This window comes from Micropterus salmoides, unplaced genomic scaffold, assembly GCF_014851395.1.
Source record: "Micropterus salmoides isolate LMB-PRFRI ecotype aquatic unplaced genomic scaffold, ASM1485139v1 Ms_hic_scaffold_3, whole genome shotgun sequence".
Taxonomy (NCBI): domain Eukaryota; kingdom Metazoa; phylum Chordata; class Actinopteri; order Centrarchiformes; family Centrarchidae; genus Micropterus; species Micropterus salmoides.
Window position 1 is genome coordinate 32,678,681 of NW_024042261.1, and position 23,387 is coordinate 32,702,067.

The 23,387-nt window shown below is 40.3% G+C and overlaps 2 protein-coding genes across 3 annotated transcripts in view; both read left to right on the plus strand.

Annotated features, from left to right (window-relative positions):
• The window catches only part of gab2 (GRB2-associated binding protein 2), a 32,329-nt gene extending 26,731 nt beyond the window's left edge, over positions 1-5,598 (plus strand). The window contains exons 4-10 of one of the 2 annotated variants that reach the window (XM_038693390.1): positions 185-780; positions 1,551-1,648; positions 1,806-2,085; positions 2,232-2,322; positions 2,526-2,628; positions 2,761-2,880; positions 3,001-5,598. In XM_038693390.1, the coding sequence (XP_038549318.1) occupies positions 185-780; positions 1,551-1,648; positions 1,806-2,085; positions 2,232-2,322; positions 2,526-2,628; positions 2,761-2,880; positions 3,001-3,144 (1,432 nt within the window). In that variant the 3' untranslated portion in view covers positions 3,145-5,598. Of the gene's footprint in view, positions 1-184; positions 781-1,550; positions 1,649-1,805; positions 2,086-2,231; positions 2,323-2,525; positions 2,629-2,757; positions 2,881-3,000 lie in introns of both variants that reach the window. The other variant, XM_038693389.1, reaches the window with a different exon arrangement.
• A 2,711-nt stretch (positions 5,599-8,309) lies between these two features.
• Positions 8,310-23,387, plus strand: part of zmp:0000001236 (mastermind-like protein 2) — a 35,203-nt gene continuing 20,125 nt past the window's right edge. Inside the window, exon 1 of the mRNA XM_038693263.1 lies at positions 8,310-9,599. Within this exon, the coding sequence (XP_038549191.1) occupies positions 9,189-9,599 (411 nt within the window). The 5' untranslated portion in view covers positions 8,310-9,188. The remainder of the gene's footprint in view (positions 9,600-23,387) is intronic.

The window sequence follows — 23,387 nt, forward strand, 5'->3', positions numbered from 1 at the left end:
TTCCTGCTGAAGTGCTACAGTGCCATCTAGTGGCTATTTGGATAATTACATTAAAAGTGCATTACATGCTGAAAGAGTGTTGAGGTAAGAGACAGAGGGTCTGTCTTAGAGGCAGCATTCAGGCACTGTGGAAAGTGGGCACAATAAAGACTTGTGTATGTGTATGTTTTTGTCCTTGTTGCAGGAGTGCCAGTTTCTCCCAGGCCACAAGAAGCAATCTGTTTATGGGGAGTGATTCTGCGGTGCAAAAACTCTCCCATGGCTTTTCGCACTGTCTGAATGGCATGGGTGCTCAGTTGCATGGCTTCTACAGCCTGCCCAAGCCAGGAAAACACCAGTCACCGGTGCATGATGACTCCCCCCAGGAGGCCTGTTATGTGCTTCCACGGGGTTACAGCTCTGAGGCACCGGCTCACAGCGGTCTAGGTGAGCCTGAGCTGGAGAACGAGGAGATTTACACCTTTAAGACGCCCTGTAATGCCCTCGCTACCATGCACAGCAACGAGCGTCCACCTGACAATTACGATCTTCCTACAACACCTGGCTCCTTCTACCAGATCCCCCGGACGTTTGATAAGAATCACAATGCCTTGACACCCTCCAGCTCTGAGTCCTCCTGTGCTCCTCCTCCTAGGCCCCCTAAACCTAGCCAGGGGTCAGAGGGGCAGTGGGGTAGTCCCCAGTCAATAGGGAGCCAGAACGGAGAGGTGACATCTGCAGTGTCGGTTATCCCACGAAGGAATACTCTCCCTGCTGTGGAGAACATCAGACTGCACAGAGGTACACTGAATGCAATAAGTGCTTTCCTAATATGTTCCTCCTTAATTCTGGTTGTTTCTTTAAACACAACCTTAGTTGACTCATAAAGGTTTTTTACAGTTGCACATTTCACCTGTTTCCTGTTTTCAAACGCAAGTCTGACTTCATCAGTCCATTCTCTTGTGGTATTGCAGTGACTTTGTGCTTCCTCTCCCTCCCCCTCTTTCTTTCTCTCACTCTTTCCCTCTTCCTTTATCTCTCATTTTACTGAATTAACACTAACAGCTAAGTAGAAACAAACGGGCCAGTCTAGCAGACACTGTTCTGTTGAGATGCTAATGAAATTCCAGCCACACAGCCTGCTCCAGAATGTCTCGTTCCAGGCTGATAAGCAATGGAAAAAACACATGCAGACACAATGCACAGCCTCTTATTATGCTGTGTTCCCTACTTTGCCAAGCCCATGCTCAGGCCTCATACAGCCAGAGACAAGAATTGACCTGTGACCCTTGTTAGTGAGGCTACAGGCTGTTCACACACCTGTGCTGCAAAAGACTAATTATAACCCACTGAAGCATTTAATGAAATGTCACTCAGATTCTGTTTCTTTCATTCTAAACATGAGTTTACTCCTTGAAATTTCAGGCTTTTTTGTCTAAATTGGCCTTTATTGTAATGATTACTGTACAATATTTTACCCACGTAAGTTTAGCATTGTACTTTTTGACTTGAGGAAAACCTTTTTCCTTATAGAGTTTATGGCAGTGGTAAATATTGATTTCTCTCTACAGGCTCCTCCTTTGAAACTAACAGCCATCACCGTCCCATCCATTTCAACAACTCAGGCCAGTCTGTGGAGTCTGTCAATGATGGGTTCAGCTCCTACCTTGTGAGTCACTCTCTCCCTTTAACTGCACTGCTTACTCAGACAGATGTGGTCTATGCGAACTACTATATTTACTCCAACTGAGTGTTATAGTTGTCCTGCAATATGGAGACCAGAGAGTTTAAGAGAGTCATGTGTCGTCTGTCTCTTTTGACACCAGAGGACCAAAGCCCCTCTAACTCGCTCAGACAGTGGCAACTCTGATGACAACTATGTGCCCATGAATCCTGGCTCCTCACCACTCAGCGCTGCCCAGGCTGACAGTCCTAAGAATATCTACATTCCTATGAGCCCTGGGCCACATCACTTTGATTTCCCAGGATTCTCTGCAACATTACCTGTCCGTAAGGGCAGCAGCGCCTCCCTGTGTCACCGACCGAGCCGTCTCAGTGATGTCACACCACCACCCATCAACCGCAACCTCAAACCTAACAGGAAATGTGAGTTTTGACAGCAACGTTCTCACTGATCTAAAGTGTTGGTTGCCATTTTTGGAATCAAATCTCTAGCTCTAAAGTCTGCCTTGTTAATTGTATTTACAAAGATGGTGATTTTTGTTGACTGTATCTGCTCTTGTTTTCCACAGCGAAGCCAACACCTCTTGATTTGAAGAACAATGGGATCATTGATGAGCTGCCATTTAAGAGCCCAGTCACCATGTCCTGGACACGGCCCATGTGAGTCTCATATCAATCATTCAAGCTAGGTTACGAAAGCTCCCCCCCAACACACACACACACACACACACACACACACACACACACACACACACACACACACACACAAACACACAGTTTGTTGGTACAGATTGGTGCTTTATTTTGTGTCTTCCTGAGGTCAGAAGGTAGGAGAACTCACAGTCCTGTCCGCTTTGCTTCAGGCCTACAATGAACTCCATGTCCTCCCAACACTGTCGACCCATTTCAACACAAAGCATCACCAGCACTGATTCTGCAGACAGCGAGGAGAATTATGTGGCTATGGTGAGTCCCAATAGCTGGAGGGGAGATCAGGCGAGCACATTGTGTTCTTTGTTTTAATGATCCACTTGTTTGCGTGCAATGCTTACTCACTGCACTGTGTGAGTGAAACCTCCCTCCTGTCCCCATTAGCAGAACCCAGCGTCTACCTCCCCAGCTGTGAGTGGCACCAGCAGCCCGGCCCCTAGGAAGTGTGGCAACGTGGACTACCTAGCACTGGACTTCCAACCTGGGTCACCTAGCCCACACAGAAAAGTAAACATATGATTTTGTAGTCTTTTGGAGATAACATTTGTTCTTATTTCTACCACAGTGCAGTCCACCCTCAGGCTAGCAGGCTAGAATCTCACTCCTGCCTTTTTTATTGTTCCACAGCCTTCCACATCTTCTGTGACCTCTGATGAAAAGGTGGACTATGTGCAAGTTGACAAAGAGAAGACCCAGGCACTGCAAAGCACCATGCAGGAATGGACTGATGTGCGGCAGTCTACTGAACCTGCCAAGGGAGTCAAATCCTGACACTGACCTGTATAATATAAAGACAAAAAAACAAAACAAAATTTCAATCTTAAGTCAAGCATCTCCGGGATCATGTTTCTATCATTACTATGAATGCTGGTTGGGCTTATTTAAGACTGAAATATATGGACAAAAAGCCATAACTTATCCTATGCGTGTTCTCTGTGATGATTTTTTTACTGCAGTCCACTGCTAACATGCAGGAAATCAGGCCATAGGGGTGAAGCACCCTGCCATAGCTCTTCATGCAGACAGTGTATGGATAATTGATAATGTGTATGAAAATATCATCCTTAGTCATTGATCAGTCCTTCATAAATTGCAAGTGTTTCATCAAAGCTGTCCCACCAACCCCTTTATAAAACATTTTTTTGTATCTAGCAGGTAATTTACCCAATTGCTGGCATTTAAAAGAGTAGCAGAGGCTAACTGGTCGATAACCATATTAATAAACTGTAAGAGTATGCTTACTGGTCTCAGGAATGCTAAGATGCACTCCCAATTTTGGCATGCAGGCAGACTCTCTCTTTTCATTTCAATCTATCATTTGTGCTGAGTCTTGCAGAAGCAGTGAAGAGATTATTTTCACTGCGGGCAATCATTTCAGCTTAGCAGTGCATGTCTGGTAAGAGGAGGGGGGAAAAATGCAGCCTTACGAATACGTTGAAGGCCTATGTCAGAAGCCCTAATGATAACTGCACATGGCTGTTACCTCGGTTTCAATTAAGTATGAGCCCAGACCATATTTTAAAGCTGTCAGGCTGGATGGCAGGCCAATTATTTCAATGCAGGTACAAAGTCAATACGTCCACATGTACAGAATGAAGAAAACGAGACAGAGGAGAAGAAGCAGCATCTTGTATCTTTGTAGGTTTGACTTTAGTGGTCATTTCACTTCAGGTAATATTCTAATTCATTTCATTGTAAATGTGCACTGACCAAGAGTTGAAGGAAGTAAAAATTAAGCAGGACGTGTACTTTCCAAGAAGTTCAGACATCGTCTCTCTTTCTCTCCCTCTTTTTCTTTCTTCATCTCTCTCTAGAGACCATAAATACAAGCTAAGTAGAAGGAGAATAGCATATTTATGTTTTCTGGAATTCAACCATTCTGATGTATGTCTTCAGTCTTTGATATGCCACACACTACTGCTATGTCTCCGTAGAGTAATTGTTTCCTGTTTGTAAATTGTTAATATAATGACATATTTGCAGGGCATCTTATTGACTGTTAGAAATTTGATGCACTCTGACATAAAGTGCACTACAATAACATAACATTGAGCTTTTCTTGCAAAGGCAGCCTGCCACAATGAAGATTTACCAGTTGTCATAGTCACTTAAAAATAGTTGAGGAAAGAATGTCTTCTTAATTTCCAAAACTCTTCTATTTGATTAATTTGCCTTATTTTTTCCTTTCAGTTTAGACTGGAAATTTTGCCTTTGAGAAATTTAATTATTCACTGTATTATTCAAGTAAGAGCCATATTGTATTTAGGCCAACTGAATGATCAGTTTGTAGTTTAACTTAAGTCCAGTATTTCATTGTGGGCTGGAACCACTGAAGGGTGAATCCCCATTTGATCTTAATATGAATAGTGTGGCCATGCAGTGCTAGATGGTATTATTGGTTATTTCATTAAGATTTACTTCTTGATGTTTTTCTACCATTTTTACTGCTTTTTGTATTTTTTTATCATTATTTTCTACTGATAAGTGTAAGCAAGTGATATTCACACAGATGGGGTCAGGCTAAATTAAGCTAAGTTTGTTATATCATGTATTTTATTCCTTTTTAGATTCCTAAATTGAATTTTATGATCTATACATGAAATGGGGAGGCTGGCAGTTTTGAGTTGCACTAGCAAAGCCTTTCCCAGGTGAACCGTGATTCACAAACAGCGAGAGCAAGAAAGGAAAGAAAAGACTGAGGAAAAGCCTGTCTCCCTATCAAGTCTCTGAAGTGAAATGGATGTGTAATTTATTATCTAGAGAGAGACCTGTTGTAAGCAAAGAACTGTGTATGTGTTGTGGTAGATTGTGAGTTGTAGTATGTTAAATGATAGCCTGACTGGGCAAGATTGAAAACACTGCTCAGATCTACTGTCAGACTGTCACTGGGTTGACGTACTGTACTAGTAGATATCATTTTTTTAACCACTGTTATTGCTACTACTGTAAAACATTTGCAGATTTCTTGTGTGTTAATTTATTAATTTATTGTGTTTATTGTTTTGCAGTTGAAAATTGTAAAAAGGAAAAAAAAGACCAAACAAGGAAAACTCCCTCTACTAACATTGATGTATGCAAACTGTCTTGATTTTGTGAAGCAATATGACAAACAATGCCAGTGTGACGGTAATGTGGTACAGTTCATTTGGGATACACAAGAATAAAATACTTTGTTATTCCTGTATTATGGTAGACTTAAACTGTGGAATAAATCAAGAAGTGAAAGTTTGGTGTTAAGGTTCCTGATTAAATATACACCAAAACACTGTTTTCTGGCAGCCATGTTACTATTACTCATTTCTCGCCCAAACATTCTTAATTGAGGGGGCTGGAGCCAATCCCAGCTGACATTGGGTGAGAGGCAGGTTGCACTCTAGACAGATTGCTAGTTCATCACAGGGCTGACAAAGTGAGACAAACAACCATACACACTCACAATTACACGTAAGGGCAATTTAGAGTCACCAATTAACCTACCAGCATGTCTTTGGACGGTGGGAGGAAGCTGGAGCACCCTGAGAGAACCCACGCATACACAGGGAAAACATGCTCCACACACACAGAAAGGCCTGGGACATACAAGTTTTGAACACAAGACCTTCTTGCTGTAAGGCCACAGTGCCATCCGCTGGCCTCAATATGTAGTAATATAATAACTGATCGGCTAAAACTTTTGTCAACCAAGACCTTAATACAGATTAGTGGACTAACTGACTAAAAGGGGCAGCTAAAGAATAAAATGTGTTATGAAAAGACATTTCTTTACTCTAACCTTTTGCAGACTGAATTTGCTTTCCTTATGGATATCTGTGATACTGAGACTGCCTGAAGGTCAGTATTGGCCATCTTTGTATTGATCTGCTCCTGCTATAGGCAGCAAAAAAATACACAAACATTTTCTACTCAATTTTGATAATTATGGATTGTCTCTCATTATCACTTATTCTAATCCTTCCAAAATAATTTGTGAAGTACCAGGTTTATAAATTTTGTTGTGTTACACGATAGGAGTATCTCTGGATTTTAACCAGACTTTTTGTATGACTGTAGGAGATTCACTGGGAATGCTGAATTTCTGCAGATCTTGATATTAACCGGCATTCATTTTCATCCCCACGTGTTCGTGATAATGATGAATATCACTTTTCTGGACTAAGCAGGGGGCGAGATTAAATTAAGGTTAGAGCTGTACTGCCAGGTTGCCAGTGCCACTTCCAGGTCAGTAGGGTGGTCTGAGTGTGGTAAGATATTGTCCCATAACTGCAGCGTCAACAGGTTGGTGACCACAATAGCCAATTGTTCTACCCCTGTCAAAGCAACCCAGGCAGGATGTTAAACCCTCAACTACTCCTTTATTATTATTAATAATATATTATTATTATTATTATTATTATTATACTAATGGATATGTCTGGCTCAGGTGTTTTTTTTTCAGGACACGGAGACTGGGCTCTACTAACAGTCTTTGAAGCTTTTGGTTATATAGTACATTATCAATCGACAATGCAGGGGTGGTGGGGTTCCAAAACAGGAGAGTAATCATCATTACTAATAGGCAAGAAACACAAGCCCAATAGGAGAATAAGCATAAAAGATAACCTGACTGACTAGAGAAACTGTCTGTTGCGTGACACAGGGGATTTCTGCCTTGGCTGTCTTTGCTAGAACATTGTTTTCAATTATTATATTTTGTAATTACCTTTTTAAAGGGCAGCAAGACAAGTCAGTTTTTCACAGGACTGCTTTCCTCTTTGGCTCTTTCTGTGTGCATGCCCCCACCGGTTTGTGTGGTTTTCTTCTGGGTGCTTCAGTTTCCTTCTGCTTTACAAAAACATGCATCCTGTCTCTGTGAATGTCAGTATGCCTGTCTGGTTGTAACCCTTAGTGTGCTGGCATCCAGTCTTCATCTACTACATACCAATATTTTAATGTGAAAGGTACCAAGTAGTCTAGATTTTCTCTGCATTTTTAAATGTTGGCAAACACAGTAAGGCAAGACACTATCAGGACTGGCCAAGTGACAGACAGGTTTAGAACCCAAACGCAAGACACTGGAGAGTGCTGCTTCAGTTTGTCAGGTTTATTTAAAACAAAAGCAGAAACTCACTCTTACAGGCAGTAGTGGCAGGCAAAGTCCAAACTAAGGCAGAGATCCAAAACTAGTCAAAACAAAGATTTAAGACAGATTTTGACAGATTTGTGAACAATATTTGAGAGAAATAGTCCTTTTTTGTACATAGAGAAAGTCTTACATCTTTGAGTTCAGCTCATGATGAATGGGGGCAAAAACAAAAGTGTTTTATTTATAATTTTGTTCAGTGTATATTTTCAGGGTTATTTTATATTTCTTAGTGTAATAACTGTATATAGTGGTGAGATCTTACAAGTTAATGCTCTACCCACAAACAAATGGATGCTTTTTATCATAGTTTGGCTGTTCACTTTATATTTATTCTCATTTTAAATGAATTATTACCCAATATTGCATTGACACTGGGGCCTTAGTTTTATAGGAAATTCGGGAAACTAATTATTTGTATTGTGTGTTATATTCTAGTTAATTATTGTGACATATTCTTTTGTTCTAGAATCCACTTACACACCACATGTATAGGACACCTTTACACCCTTCTACTAGAGCACAAGACACCAAGAGATCTCTAACACCACTGCAAGAAGATATTTTAAACCATAATTATCTTACTAAATCTGCCACTGCTTCATCGGCTAATTGTGTCTGCAACATTAACGTAATTATTTAACAAACATTAAGGGGATCCTTAACCTGTCCTGCCACCGTCCACGCCATGGAGGGCAATTTCCTCTTCACTCCACTAGAGTGTGCATTTGGACCCTGCTACATCCATGAGTGTATCATGTCAAAAGAGGAATGTTAATACAATGAGGGTCTGTGTATTGTAGTTCCGCTATTGCCTCGGTGCACCACACGGACAAACGATTGTCAATGGACTATGTGAGTGGGATCTCAATCGGTTTTGCAACGGCTTCATGCGCTTACACTGCGTGGTTTTTGACTTATAATTTGCAACAACATCGTTCTTTTCCTGATGGAAAGAGAGAGAGAGGCAGAAAGGACTAATTTCCAAACAAAAATGCCGTGAGTCTCGAAGTTTAGCGGATTTTGTGTGTTTGTAGATTCTCCTATTTTGGCGACCAATCGCTCACTTTGATTTAGTTGGCAGTCTTACTCTTTTTTGACTGTTTAATAAGTGGTGCATATTTGAGACAGAGTAAGCTGACTATGTGCCAGAGATGTACCCATCGAAACTGAAGTTGTGCGTGCTATGGTTTTGAATCATCTAAGAGATTCATATTGAATATAATTTATCTGTGAGCAGAGGTCGAGTCGTTGAGCAAGAGCTGATTCATTCCAGCTGTGATTCCATGAGCCTTTCATGTTTGTAACTAATTTCAGTTTTAATTATAAGCTAACATAGTAACACCCCTGTGGAAGAAATCACTAATAAAATTCAGTTACACTGGGACTTTTTAATGCTTTTGTGGAACAAAGTATGAGTTAGTGATCGTATTTTACTTTAGGCCTGTAGGCAAGTGTTTCTTTATCTTTCATATCGCTATAACATTTCGTATCAGTTTGACACAATAATTGCGCATCGTATCTTTTATCAAAGATCATAGGCTACATTGTCTTTCTCTCAAGTGACTTTGTGCGTGCAGTATAGTATTTTTTGCTTTCCACATGGGATCATCTTGTTTTCTTCCATGCCCGTACTGTGGTCCATTATAAGCTCAGTGGACCTCAGTCTCGATAAACTTGTCGGGGACCTGCGGGCATGGGAGAAGCGACCCCTGCTCAGTCTGCTACGGGGGCATTCGTACCCATGTTGGGTGTCGGTTTAGGAACTATGCCCGGTGGGGTCGTCAACGGGCCGGTGGTGGCCACCTCCAGAGGCTCGGCTGTGCCACAGCTGCACAACGCCATAGTGGAGCGTTTGCGTGCCCGCATAGAGCTGTGCAGGAGGCACCACTCTACCTGCGAGAATCGCTACCAGAGGGGTCAGGCTGAGAGCTCGGACCGGGAGCACGAGAGTACTCTTCACCTACTCAACATAGTCCACCAAGGGCCAGGGACCCGAAAGGCAAAGGGCAGCCGGGGATCGAACCAGCAACCACCAGACTACAGCAGGGCCAATGGAGAGCAAAAGGGCGCTGAGGGCGAGCAGAAGATTTCCACGCGCATAGCGGTGAGTTTTGGTGGGACCCCGTTTGGTGATGATGGAGGTGGTGATATGTTACTTAGTTAGCACATAGTTAAAGTTCTGCCTAAACTTACAGGACAACAAACTCAGACCATGAGAGATTAAGCATTTGGTCTACATGGTGAGGTATGGTACCAATCTGAGAGCTGTAGTGATTATGTATTAAGTAGTGCTTCTACCAATTACTCAAGCATTACTCTGCTGTGACTCTTGATGAACAGCTATGGTTCTGTCCAATCTTACAAGTCAACCAAATCCTGATCACTCTAGAAGTGTTTAAAACAAGTTCAGGTTCCAACTAGGTTCAACAACTAGGTTCCTGACTTTGCTGATTAAAGGGGCCCTTGAAGTAGATGATACAGAATTACAAGGCTTGTTTGCAAAGCAATCAATTCAGAGGAAATGGTTTTGGGGTCATTGGGCCATGGGGATGTTTTGTAGATAGTGCGAATCATCTCAGCATATTAGCAATGCTGCTGATCCAAATAGAGTGATGCAGATGCATTCTTTGGCTTGTTTAACCCATTTAATATGCACTTAAGTCATTTTTCAGTACAAATTATTCAGTTTCTTTTATGTCACATGAATTAGTAAATGTTCAAGAATATGCTACCTGTCATTGAACAGGGTTTCTCAAAGAGTTTCCTAACAAGAGAGTGGTTTTTTGTTTGTTTCTGTGGGATTCTATATTTATCCTTATTTGGAGTAGTTTCAATGCTCATTTTGCAAATTTTGAGAACCCTCATAATGAAGGATATTGGAAAAAAAAGAACAGAATAGTTTGCATATTCTCCTTCAACAACAGAGCCTTGCAAAGAACATAGCAAAGGGACACTTAACTATGACATACAGCAGGGCTTTCTGTGTGCCCGCTAATGCTGATAGGACTGACTTCCTGTATGGCATCTGCTAAGGGTACAGCCAGTGAGATGTGAGATTTATTTTCTTGTTTTCTTTCATTGGGCATGAGGGAGTTCAGCATCTAGACTATGAATTATTTCCCAAGCAGCATTTCAAGATGTCAAAAAGGTGAAAGTTTGCAGATGTTCCTGCTGTAGATTTCCTTGAGATGGTGGATGGAAAAATAAACAACGTAATATTTTGTTCCAGTAAAGCCTTAAAAGGACAGCGATGATTGTTCTGTCAGTTCATTTATTGTCATCACTGGAATTCGGCACGGCATAGCCTCCATTAGATGTCATGCAACTGTATTAGCCTTCATCAAGATTTTTTCCATGATTTATAGTACTAATATAAAGTGCAGTTTAGCTTTCTAGCTTTCCACATATTTAATTTTCACGCTGTTAGCTACAGTATAGCCGTAGGACATGACGAGAGGCAAGACACAACAACATCATGGATTATATTGACTGTCTAAAAGAGGTCAGGGAACATCATTATCATGTAGTATTTCATTTTTACTGATGTTGACTCTCGAGTAGCGTGTTCTACATAAAACTGATGAGTGCAGCAAGATGGTGAGGAGGAAATGAAGTCCTGGCGTACATGTTTTTATCAACCCTGAGGTTAATATGTTTTTCACGACTCATGATGATTGGATGAAGCAGAACAGCAGCCATTGCAGAAATCCCCTTAATGCATTTCTACTGTATCTATCCAGCATTAATACTGCAGAGAGTTCTTTTTTGAATTTATTCAAATTGATTAAAGGGTAGAATAACTTTTGGAACCAGCAGCTTAAAACATGTATTTTTCAAATAATCCATGGCTATAAAGATTACAACTTGTGTTTCAAATATTTCCTGGGGTGCAGTAGTAGCTCATCATACTATTCTTCTGAATTAAAAAGTAAGGCCTCTACAATGGCCACATCTGTGCATGTTATTGACTGTTCACATTGGAATTTGCAATGGAAATGTACACCAAGTGAGGGGCAAACAACACAATGGATTATGACTGGCTGGGAGTGCAAAGTGAGCAGCACTTAACAAGGGTGCTCATTGAGACCAGATTAACAAAGGATATTCTTTTAGATGAAATTGGAGAAATGGGAAAGAAGAGATGAGATCTTACTTATCCAACAACTCAAGAAAATGATTTTTAGTAATGCTTGAACTCATTGAAAGCTTTTGGATATTCATATTTTAGATAATGTTTTTTCAAAACCAGTTTTTCAATCTTGCATTCATACCTGTATCAGTAAATACATTCAGCAAAGAAATACAAGATATTAGCCCTATATAACAATGTACAGACGTTCAGTTTCATCAGATCAGGATCCAGAAACCATCATATTTGTCTATCAACAATACAGATAGTGAGTACACAAACTAAAGGCTTAACAAACACTGATTCAGCCTCACGGCACATAGCATGCCATGCATTGTCATGCCCTATTATCATGCATTTAACAAATGGCTCACTAAGCATCTTCTTGAAAGATGTGCTGGCCATGAAACAGTTCAGCACAAGGCCCCCATATAAATGTTTAGAGCCACTGAATACATTTCCTGCACATGTTTACTTTATGTCAAACAGGCCTTGAAAAAGCAGTAGGCGAGGGATGCTTGGTGATTAACAGTCCTGTGTGCACTGGGAGGATTTTGTTATTTCCCAGTCTTGTTCTAGTGATAGATCTGGTAACTACAGGTCTAGAGCAGCGTGTACTCATAGTGTATTTGCCTGTTGTGTTTGCCCACTTGCGACTCTTTGTGTCCACCACACAACAGCAGCCAGAGCGTGAGGCATCCTAGTCTGAAAGATGAACCATAAGCATGCAATGTCCCTAGTTTGAATCTGATCGAAGAACTTTGTCTTCATGTCATCCTCCTTTCTCTCCTTATGTTTCTTGTATCTACCATAGGCTGTCCAATAAAGAGGGAATACCACTATACTTAAGCTTTATGTGTTATTTGGTGCAATTGCAGCACCTTGGACAAAAGGTCAAAACAGGATTCTGAAAGTGTAATATTTGTGTGAAATCTTGTTGTATTTACATTTGAAGTACTTTTTGTTCAGCCACCATGACTGCCGAATGCTGACAATGAAACAGAAAAATCACACCTCTTTTTCACCTAATTTATTGTCACTGAGGTAACTACAACTACCAACTGACCAGTGGATTGGCAGCTCAAATAGCACAAAGAAAAAGTAATTAATTTTACTCTCTTGTTGTCATGTATGATGGATGAAGAGTGTGTGCATGAGTGTGGGGTGGGGTGTGCACTGTAAGTGCTTCCTGGCATACCCTGTTTGGCTGTTGATTTGCCTGAATCAGAGCTGCCAGTGGTCTGATCTCAGCCTGGCTCGGCCATGATGTGAAACAATTAGCCCAGGTCCATGGGGGCCACCCACATTGAAGCCCACAGCTTTACCCAACCCTGTGGATGCAGCAAAGATCCATGTTCATCCCACAGATCGCTTCCATGTTGTCATGGGAGGACTGACGTTTTTCTTTTTGGAGTATCTGGCTGTCAGTTGGTCTAAAAGCTGAATTACTTAAGTCCCCTCTAGTCAGGACTGAAACCGCTGCGGGTGCTGTTTATTGACAGCACGACCACACTGTAAGCCTGATGTGATTAAGCTTGTCTCATTGTGTAGACTGTAGCTGTAAGATGAGTAGAGCATCTCATAGTGCTCTGATTAAAAGACATTAAGATAGGCCTCCATATACTGTAGTAAAGCCATCTGTTAATCTCCTCCTTCTATTTGGGATTAGTGCTCATTCCAAGAAATGGTTTAAACACAGCCACAATCAAATTGTACTTATGCATGTCATTTTTTCAGTGTGGAATATGTATTTAAATGCAAGTTTTTATAACAAAATCACCTAAATTTTGAATGTAATAAATGTCACAGTGTTCTGTTTTCATGATGTTTTTTAGATATGCTATTTTATATATATATAATATTTATTATGATTGCAAAGTAGTTTAGTCTAGTAGAGTTCGCAATACTGGACCGTAACTGGATGAGAGTATAATACTGTGAACAAATGGTATAAACTGTAAAATGTCGAAAGATTTGAGTAATTATAGACTTTGTGTCGATATAAATGCATTATCCCCCATTCACAATCCACCATAGATATAATTTCACTAAATGATACCCGCCGGCATGATAGTAAAATATGCTGTGGAATGTGATTGAATTTAGGAGTCATTTGATGACATTTGCTCAAGTGTTTCCAGATTAATTTCAGGAAGTATTCTGCCTTCTCCATCCATATGTTTCTGTGTTGCTAATTGACACAACATTAACTAAAAGAAGGAATCATCATTACATTTTGCTCAGAGAAACATGACAGTGGCTTTTTGCTGATACACATCAGTCAGATTTACCGACTTATGTAATAAAAGTTAGGGCCATGTAACATAATGTTCTGGACATTCCACAGTCCTAGTCGAGGACAGTTCATAAATTTTTAGCACCAACTACGTAAGCACAGCTTTTCTTAAAGGAAGGGGAAGTGGTAGGTTAAAATCACTCACAAGACTAATGCTGTGGCTGTCAGTTTTCAGGAAATTACTGCCTGTGGAAGACATTTGTTTGGACAGTATGTTGGTTCTGACTTAGTTAATAGCTACTGTATCATGTTTTGGCTAAATTGTGCATGAAATGAATGTCTCTATTGGCCAGTAAACATAGTTTTATGTTAACGTCAGCGTACATGCTTTCTAAACAACTTAGCTACACGTATGTTTTGTGATCATGATTGCTATGTCCTCGAGGGAGAGAGGAATACAAGCTTCAACAAGCTTCTCTTTGGTATCCCAGACACCAGATATTTAAGTGGCACAAAACAAAGTTCACTGATGACTGACATTTCTCAAAGGAGCTTTATTTTTCAATCCCATTTGAGTTAATGATTACATTTACTAAAGATATTATAGAGACTGTATTTTTATCTTATAAACTGCAGCTTTTAATATTATCCAATGTCATTATGGCGTAAGCCAGGATTTTCAACAAATCAGTAGTTCTAGTGTGATGATGTCCAAATATGTCAAATGAAATTTTAAGTGGTTGTCTAAGAAATTCTCGAGGACATCTTTAGTGCTGAGCAATCATTGTAGTGCTGCTTCTCACTACCTTCAGGAGATCAAACTGTTTTTTTGTTTTTGTTTCCTTCTCTGGTAGCTGTTGCCGATAAACCACCTTCAAACAATACTGATGATGCCAGAAAACATGTATCACTTCCTGTGTACCACTGGATTTATCCAGGAAAAGACATGAGACACTGGCTGCATGTACAATACAAGCTTTCATAAATGTAAGTTATATTAATCAATGATGGAGAACAGTAAAACTGTCAGATAACAGAGTTTGATTATATACATCCCCTTCTGTTAAGATGACCCATTGGGCTGGAACAGATTTAATTATGCACTGTAAGTATGTAAGTTGATGATATTAATTTAAAAAATTATCATGTTTTGATTGGATGATACATTTAATGGTATCTCGGTAGGGAAAAAAGTACATCCAGTATAATTTGACTTAAAAAGACAAGGCTCAGCAAATGTGGTGTCATGCAGAAGCAGCAGCAGCATGTTCGAAATAGTGTTCTGTGAATCTGGGACATCTCTGTACCTGGCAAGATTTGCATTGCCTCCTCCTTCTGAAATGAGCACAGTTTTATACTTTTCTGGACTAATTTAGATTTTGTTAACAAGTTCCATGCTACCAAACAACACGCATAGAAAAAAACCCTTAAAAATCAGAAAACAAAGAACATGTGAATCAGGGAAGACAGAAGTTTCCAGACACCCAGCCGGGCAGTGAGGATGTGTGTCAAATCAAAGGCATTCATGGATAATCTGTTATACAGTATCTCTAGTAATGGTGTCTTAAGAACCCCCTCATCCCTCCCCATCACACAGACAGACAGACACAACCCACCCTGGCGCACACGCCTCATGTTTTATTCAGTAGCCTATGGAAAGGCTGTATCTGTCTTTGAAGAGTGCTGCCGAAATCATGTAGTAGACCCATCAAATCCTTTGTCTTCAAAGGATGATACAATATAAGTGTGTACATGCTCAGAGGAACATGGGCCACTGCCAGTCCAAGTGGGCCAGGTCTGTTCTGCTGATGTATGAGGTATACAACTGGCCTTAAGGGTAAATTTAGCCTGTAAATACTGCCCGTCTCAGGTTAAAAGCCTTTTCTCCAAAGACGTCTGGTTGCTGTTCTTGGCTGTGGTCCGCTAGCACAGCTTGCAAGGTAACAGCTTTACCTTCAGACAGCAACCTTGCAACATCTTCTCCCTGGCGGTGCAGGTTGTGTTGTTTTTATGTGTCTAATTTACTAATTTATATTGTGTAGAAAACTGCTGACAGATGAAAAAATGCACCTCCCTAAAGCAGATGTGGATAGGCTTTACATCCCAAGAACATCAGGTGGTAGTGGCCTTATCCAAATTGAGATGGCATATAAGACAACCACCATCGGTCTTGACACATACTTGAACACCGAACAGGACAGTCTTCATAAATATCCAACGAAGGTTAAAGTCAAGGGCAACTGACTGGTAGGGAAAATCAGCTATTTAACCTCAGTGGGGTCGTTAGCCAGGATCGTTGATACTGATGGTTTGTTAGTGCTCCTGGTTGCTGTAATGACAGTCGTTACAGTCGTTAGGACTACCCATGGCCAAGACTGAACGACCATCGTTGGTATCTTCACCTGAGGCCAATAGGTTACGTTTGTTGAGTTTCCTGGGAAGCGATGAAAGCGATACAAAACATAAAAGAACGAAGAAAACATTATCAGTACACCATGAAGCTGTGAAATACAAAAGAGAACTCAATACACCAGAAATTGAAATCATGAAAAACAAGCCAGCCACCAACAACACCCAGAGGAAAAAAGTGAAGGCCAAACAACAAGCCCTAGAACAGCTAAAGAGTAAATGGTAAGGAAAGCCTCTACACGGACAATACCCGAAGCAAGTTCACGACAAAGATGCAGATCAAGCCCAAACAAACTGATGGTTAAGTACAGCTGGCCGACAATCTGAAACAGAAGGGTTTAGTATTGCTGCTCAAGACCAACACATTAAGACCAACTTTTATTGGAATAAAATTTTGAAAGATGGTACTTGTCCAAACAGAATATATACAACAACACAACAAAGCAGCAGCATAGCTCCATTGGGCAATCTGTAAGCATTACAACATCAAAGTAAAGGACAAAGACTATGAGCATGAGCCATCAACTATAATAGACAATGATGAAGCTACTATAATCTGGGACATGCCAATTCAAACTGATAAAGAAACCAAGGCCACAAGACCCGACACAGTAGTGAAGGACAAGAAGTAGAAAACTTGTCTGCTCATTAACATGTCTGTCCCCACTGAACAACCTCTCTGAAGACCACAGAAAAACTCTCCAAATATAACAATATGGGGATTGAAATTGAAAAAATGTGGGGGATGAACACCACAACAATACCAGTGGTAATAGGTGCTCTTTGTCTGGTCAGAAAGGGATGGAAAAATACACCAACAAAATCCCTGGTAACATTAAGATACAAGAAATCCATCAGATAAATCCATCACACCCTTAAAATAATTATAAACAATGTGTCTGGTATTGTTTTTTCTCACATTATAAAAAATATTATGTGTCTAGTGCTGAAACAATTAATTGATTGATCATATACTTGATCAACAGAAAAGTAATCTTCTCAAACGTGAGAATTTGCAGTTTGATGTTACTGTACATATAATATTCTGGGGTTTGTTGTTTTGGGCTGTAAACAACATTATGAAGCAATTGGAAGACACAAAATGTCTCTGGGACATTTTGGACCATTGAATGATTAATATAATAATTGAAAACAAACTAATCTACAAATTAGTCAGTAAGAAAATAGCAAGTTCTTATATAAATAAATGTCCATAAATAAGTTCATCGGAGCCTTACATGTGCTGATATATATTTATCTCAAATTCTGACCTGCGAAAAGTTCATCATATAGGAAAATGAGTTCCAAATTAACTGCACAAAATTGCTGATCCTCCATCTGCAAATTAGACTCTGCAACAGACTTTTCGGAATATGCGTAGATACTTGTTTCATGTTTTGAATATGAATTACCCCACTATTCAGTGTTTCATCCAAATGAACAATTCACTGGGTTGAAATACCTCCATTCCCAAGGGGGTTGGATTAGAGAGTCCCCACTGTATCCCTTTGTTGTTGATTTGTGCTTTTAGCAAGCTTCCCGTTGTTGCCAGCACTTTGTTTGAATTTCGAGCATTATGTGGACCTCAAGACACAAAACATCTCATCTGTGCCATGAAGTCAATGGGGAATTTTAGGATGACTTATATATTAGTGCTCTGTCATAACTTCTAACTCCATTTGACTAAGAGGCGTGTTTTTTCATGGTTTTTCATCATCTGTAATTTAGACGTAGAAATATATGTGAAGCTTGGGGCAATCACTTGGCAAGAAAGGACTATGTTTATGTACATCTATATCTTCTGAGGGGCCTGGTTGAAGTATCCGTTCATGCCTGATGTGATTTGTTCTGCTGAGAGCTCTTTGAGGTTTGTCAGGTTTTTCCTGCTTGAGTTAATTGAAGAGAGGGCAGGATTGTGTGAGAGGGAAAAAAAAAAAGGGGGGGGGGGGGGGGGGGCTTGTGCCTTGGAGTGTCTTTCCGCAAGTGCTTTGCTACCCAGTGCTGAAACTGGAACCCTGTGGGAACATGCATGTTCAGGTGTATTTTATGTGCAGTGCATGGAAGGTGAATTGAGGGGACAAACAATTTGCATGTAAACTGAAACACAAGCTGTACTTTGCTGCCTTGTTTACAACCTTGCCAAGAAAATATCAACTCCTTTAACCCAGTATTAAAGGTTTCTGTTCGTTATTTGCATTCCTGTTGTGCACTAACTTGACAACTATGAAGGTTTTGTTTTAGAGCTGACAGTTGTGTGATGCTTAGATAAACAGGAGCTTATCTATAACTGTTCTCACACTATTCTGACAACCAGCTATGTCTGATGTAGCCACTGTTGTAAACAGATCAGAATATCACAGTTGCCACTGGAGAACTGGGTGTGGATGTCCACTTATGTGTTACCATGTTAGCATAACGACTGTTTTCACCTTGCTGAAATTCTTTACTCCAGCCTGACATGGCTTTATAGGTTCACAACAAGATCGATTTATAAGACAAAACCATTCAAAGCCCAAATGTAATCAGCCATCACGCTCTTCTGCTGAGGAACAATTGGGTTCACAGCAAAGCAGCTTTATTTGTAGGACTTCAAACAGCCTATTCTCCTCAGGGTCATTACCCTGCTCAGGAAATGAGAAAGTGGGCTCCTGATGTCACTGGCAAACCCCTTGCACAGAATGCCGGGTTAAATTGGGAGGGGGGAGGGGAGGGCCACGCTAGATCAGAGTTCAGACATGTTTACATTACAGCTCAGGATATTTCTCAGAGCCTGGCCAAGCTGCTGAAGTTCCCAGGCTCCAGAGTTGCAGAGAGCTGAAAAGAGGCACAAGGATTCACTTTTCTTCTCTCCCTCCTGCTCCTGTTCTCTGGGGTCTAAGTCATAGTTCAGCTCCATTTGCATCGCGAGTAATGTTCAGTACTTTGCTACAGTTGTCCTTGGGGGAACGCTGTGGATGTGAAATACATGATAGGTGAAAGTTACAAACATAGTTGGCACAGACAACGTTGCATATCTGAAATGTTGCTGACATGTTTTAGAAATTAATGTCAGGAGCTAATAGCAAATTCAGCACAAGTAGACATTATTACATTTTTTTGTCTCTAGTCCTTGGCATCTCCTTTTCTTCCTCTTCTTTCCTTCTGAAGAAAAAGCGTTTGATTTGCATACCACTTTCTCTGTCTGAGCTGTGACAATAACTACATGTGGCAAAGCACACCAGGTGAATGCTGTTCTCTCCTCTAATATGATCATGTACTAAGCCTACACATACTGAGCCTAAATTGCTGTTTTATTAAATATTAGATCATTTCAGGTTGGTTAAGCTAACTACTTAAATCATTGCAGGCCAATGTGGCGGGCAATGGATGGCATTACTGCGTCACCCTGCCTTATGGAGCTGCCAGCTGATTTCAACTATATAATTAGTTTGGGTTTCAGTGGAGACTTTAAAGGATTTTTCCAGTTCATTATATCTTGGATCTTATTTTCATAGTTTTGGCAATTGCTTTCATGGTTGGTTTTGAAAAAGATAATTGCTGATATCTGGTAATATGACATCATTGCTCAAAAAGGAGGGAGACTGGGCAAGAAACATGAGTGTTCAGACCATCAGACAGGTTTAAAACGAACACCCAGGTTAGACAAATTATTTGGAGGAGAAAACAAAGGCAAACTGTAGAATTATTACCTAAATTGTCAGTTCACAATTTAACTGTGACCTATTTTGCCTTAGTTGTGTGCACACACTATTTTCCTAGGCAATAAGGGATTATTAAAAACATTCCAGGTATGTTCATTTACAGCTTTACAACAAAATGGTACATAATCTGTCTGTTTTGGCTTATTGTAGTCTGATCATTTGACCTCTCATTTCTTTCTTCCCAGTCGGACTTCATTGTAGCGATCCTGCGATGACCACAGATGAGTACAGTAATATTCTAACAAATTTGTAATAATAGTAAATAAAAGTTCTAATAAAGTTCAATGTCCCTTTAATGGTATCACTTTCAGAGGCTTTCCCAACTTTCTAAGCGTAGAAATCTCAGGGAACTACTACATCCTTGTCATTTTTGGGCATGAACAAGGTCAGATTTAAATTACCCAAATAATAAATCACAGTTAGAAGCAGCTTACAAAATATAGGTATTGGTGCTGTATCAGCCTTCCCACAACTGTCAAATCCTAATCCAAATGTTTCAGACTGCTAGATCAGCCTGGAGCATATGATATGGTTGTAGAGGTGGAACATAGATGGTCTTGTTTCTTGCCTCAGCTCTGCCAATAAGGCTGAGAAGTGGCAGCTGGAATGTTTGTGTTAGTGCTCTGCTGTGGTGAGGTGTCACGGTGCTGAGCTATGCTCTGGCGCCTGCTCTCTCTCCACCTTGCCTTGAGGCACACAGACACTGCTGTTGTATCTACAGCACACATTGGAGGTGAAACCAGGGGAGGATCTCTGGTCTTTATCTGTCCTGTCGAATCATCTACAATCTGGGTTTAATAGGAAGCAGGCCTACAGTGACTAGACCATGCAGGTACTGTGTACCTGCTACTGTGGCTATTTTAGACTAATTTCAGCTTGTGCTGATTATGACATATTGGAAATCTATCTGCTTACTGATTTGATTGTTTTGATTTAAAATATACCATAGCTGTGGTTACAAGTACTGCTCTTTGTTCTAAAATGTACAAAATGTTTAGTTAAAGGCTATTTTTTGTAAGACAAAATTCCTACCTGCAGATGTAATAAAAAATGTAATAGTGTAATAGTTTAATAATAATAGATCTTGATTAGCCACAAACAGCAGGTCCTCCAATTAAAATGACGCAAACTTCCATGTGAGGTGAGTGTTAGCGTTCACATGCTGTAACTTTGCTTTATTGGAAGGTGTATGACAAACGTTAAGTAGAGGAAGATGATCAAACCCATAAACAGAAACAGATCATTCTAAAATGTAATGAAACATGCATCATGTTTTACAATGTAAACGATGTACTCTTTGCATGACAAGTGAGAGGAATCTGTTTACCTGCCATGAACGGATTAGGCTACATGAACAAGTAATGAGCAGTAACATGGAGTCTCACGCAGAAATTGCGTAGCAGGAAATAACATTCTTGACTTCATGTTGTGTGATTTGCTTAACATTTATGGCAGCTGTAGAAGACTGTTATCTATAATTCTCAGACAAATATACTGAGTAACCGGAAAAATGTAAACCCCTGCTATGCAATAGTAATGAATACTATCTACTATTGTCACTTTGGCAGAGAGGTTTTGTTTACTATTGTAATTTTTGAGACTGTATTTTGTGGTGTTGTATTCTCCTAAATTGTTGGTTTTGCCCCTTTAAGTTTTTATCTCATTTTCTCCACTCTCAAAAAGTACAAAGTATGTTTAATCCATCTGGTAAAGCCAGGTTGCCTCTACCAGATGAGAATGAGTCTTAAAGCAATTAAGGAGGTAAATCCTATAACTACATGGGAGCTGCTTTTAAGAGGGCTTGTGGAATATATCCAAATAAGGCACAATATCTTTAGAAAACACGTGTAAGCATTGTACATGTGTATTCTACTGGGTGGCCTTTAAATCCAGGGCATAAGTGGTCTACACCAGAGTCAACTTTGATTAAAGCTATGCCAGTGAAGTGGACCCTTTAAAACAAAGCTGCGTCATATCAGACGATATCTGGCATAAGGAGGGCTGTGTTAGGTCAAGTGCTGCCTCTCAATGATCATTAATCACTTAATTATTCACCTCGTCTGCATCAGTTCTCCACTGTATCAGTCTCTCCAAAGAATGAGAAGTATTACTGTAAGCAGCGCATAAGACCATACAAAACTAAATTCTGTAATGTTGGTAAGATGAAAAAATATGATCAGTGGTGTTGTTTGCAAGATTTCTCTTGACAAAATGTTGAAGATGCCTAAAAAAACACTTAATCACGCACTGTAGTCAGATGGAATGGTTCCTGCAATAGGGCCCCTTTAAATTTTATTGGGCTGACTTGTTCTTTTAAATTGATGGCAAACCATCATTAAGCAAGTAAAGGCTCATTCTCCTACCCTTTTGATTAAAACTGTTATGCTGCATTCTTTTCATAGCTCTTAGTGAGAAAGTGGGGTTATTATGTGTGCATATGCATGATAACAAGAAGGAGAAAGAGAGTGAAGAGAACATTCCTTTCTCACTCCCACTCTCTACCACCACACCCCCATTGCTACTCACTGCCACCCCACCCCCAGTTTCCTTCCTGTGCTTTTTTTAGATTCTATTGGATGTTTTTCCCACATCCGGCAACAAAGCCAGCCTTTTTTATGCCATAACCTAACAGCATGGTGTTCTGTGGTTCAGCTAAACACAGGCATGGTCAAATGTGATAAATTAATTGAAGCCCACTCTTTCCTAACTTCACATTGACCTTCACTTCACTTGACACATTGCTCAGGTAGTCTAGTCAGGTGGAGTGTCTCCTTGAAGAGCAGAAATAGTTTCTGTCATGTTCTGTAGAATAGCTTCTGTGTCTATTAAAAATGAAAGATAGGCTACTTGTAAATACTGAAATATACTTTATAGGCCTATTGGTTGTCAATAGGATAGGAAATAAGATAGAAGGCTGGAATAGTATAGACGATAAGAATTTAAGACTTAAGCTTACACTGCACAATTTTAAGCCCGATTTGTCTGTCACCAAGCTCGCCAACCAGCCGGCTGTGATTGGGGGCAAACCAGCAATCAATCGGATGTGTTAACTACTCAACAATGCATCAAAACGGCTCACCGATACATCGCTCATGCAGGTATCAGCCAACTCGACATCCACATCCAGCCAATGACAGCAAGTAGCTGGCAGAGCATGCAGCTACTTTTTCACTACAAAGCATTTACATTTATTCATTTAGCTGACACTTTAATCCAAAGCGACTTACAACTGCTATACACATCAGAGGTCACTCGCATCTGGAGCAACTAGGAGTTAAGTGTCTTGCTCAGGAACACATTGTTAGATCACAGTAGGGAATTGAACCTGGATCTCTCACACCAAAGGCATGTGTCTTATCCATTGCTCCATCGCTACCTCCAACTCTGTCCATAGCACAGACAATCCCTGCTACCAGC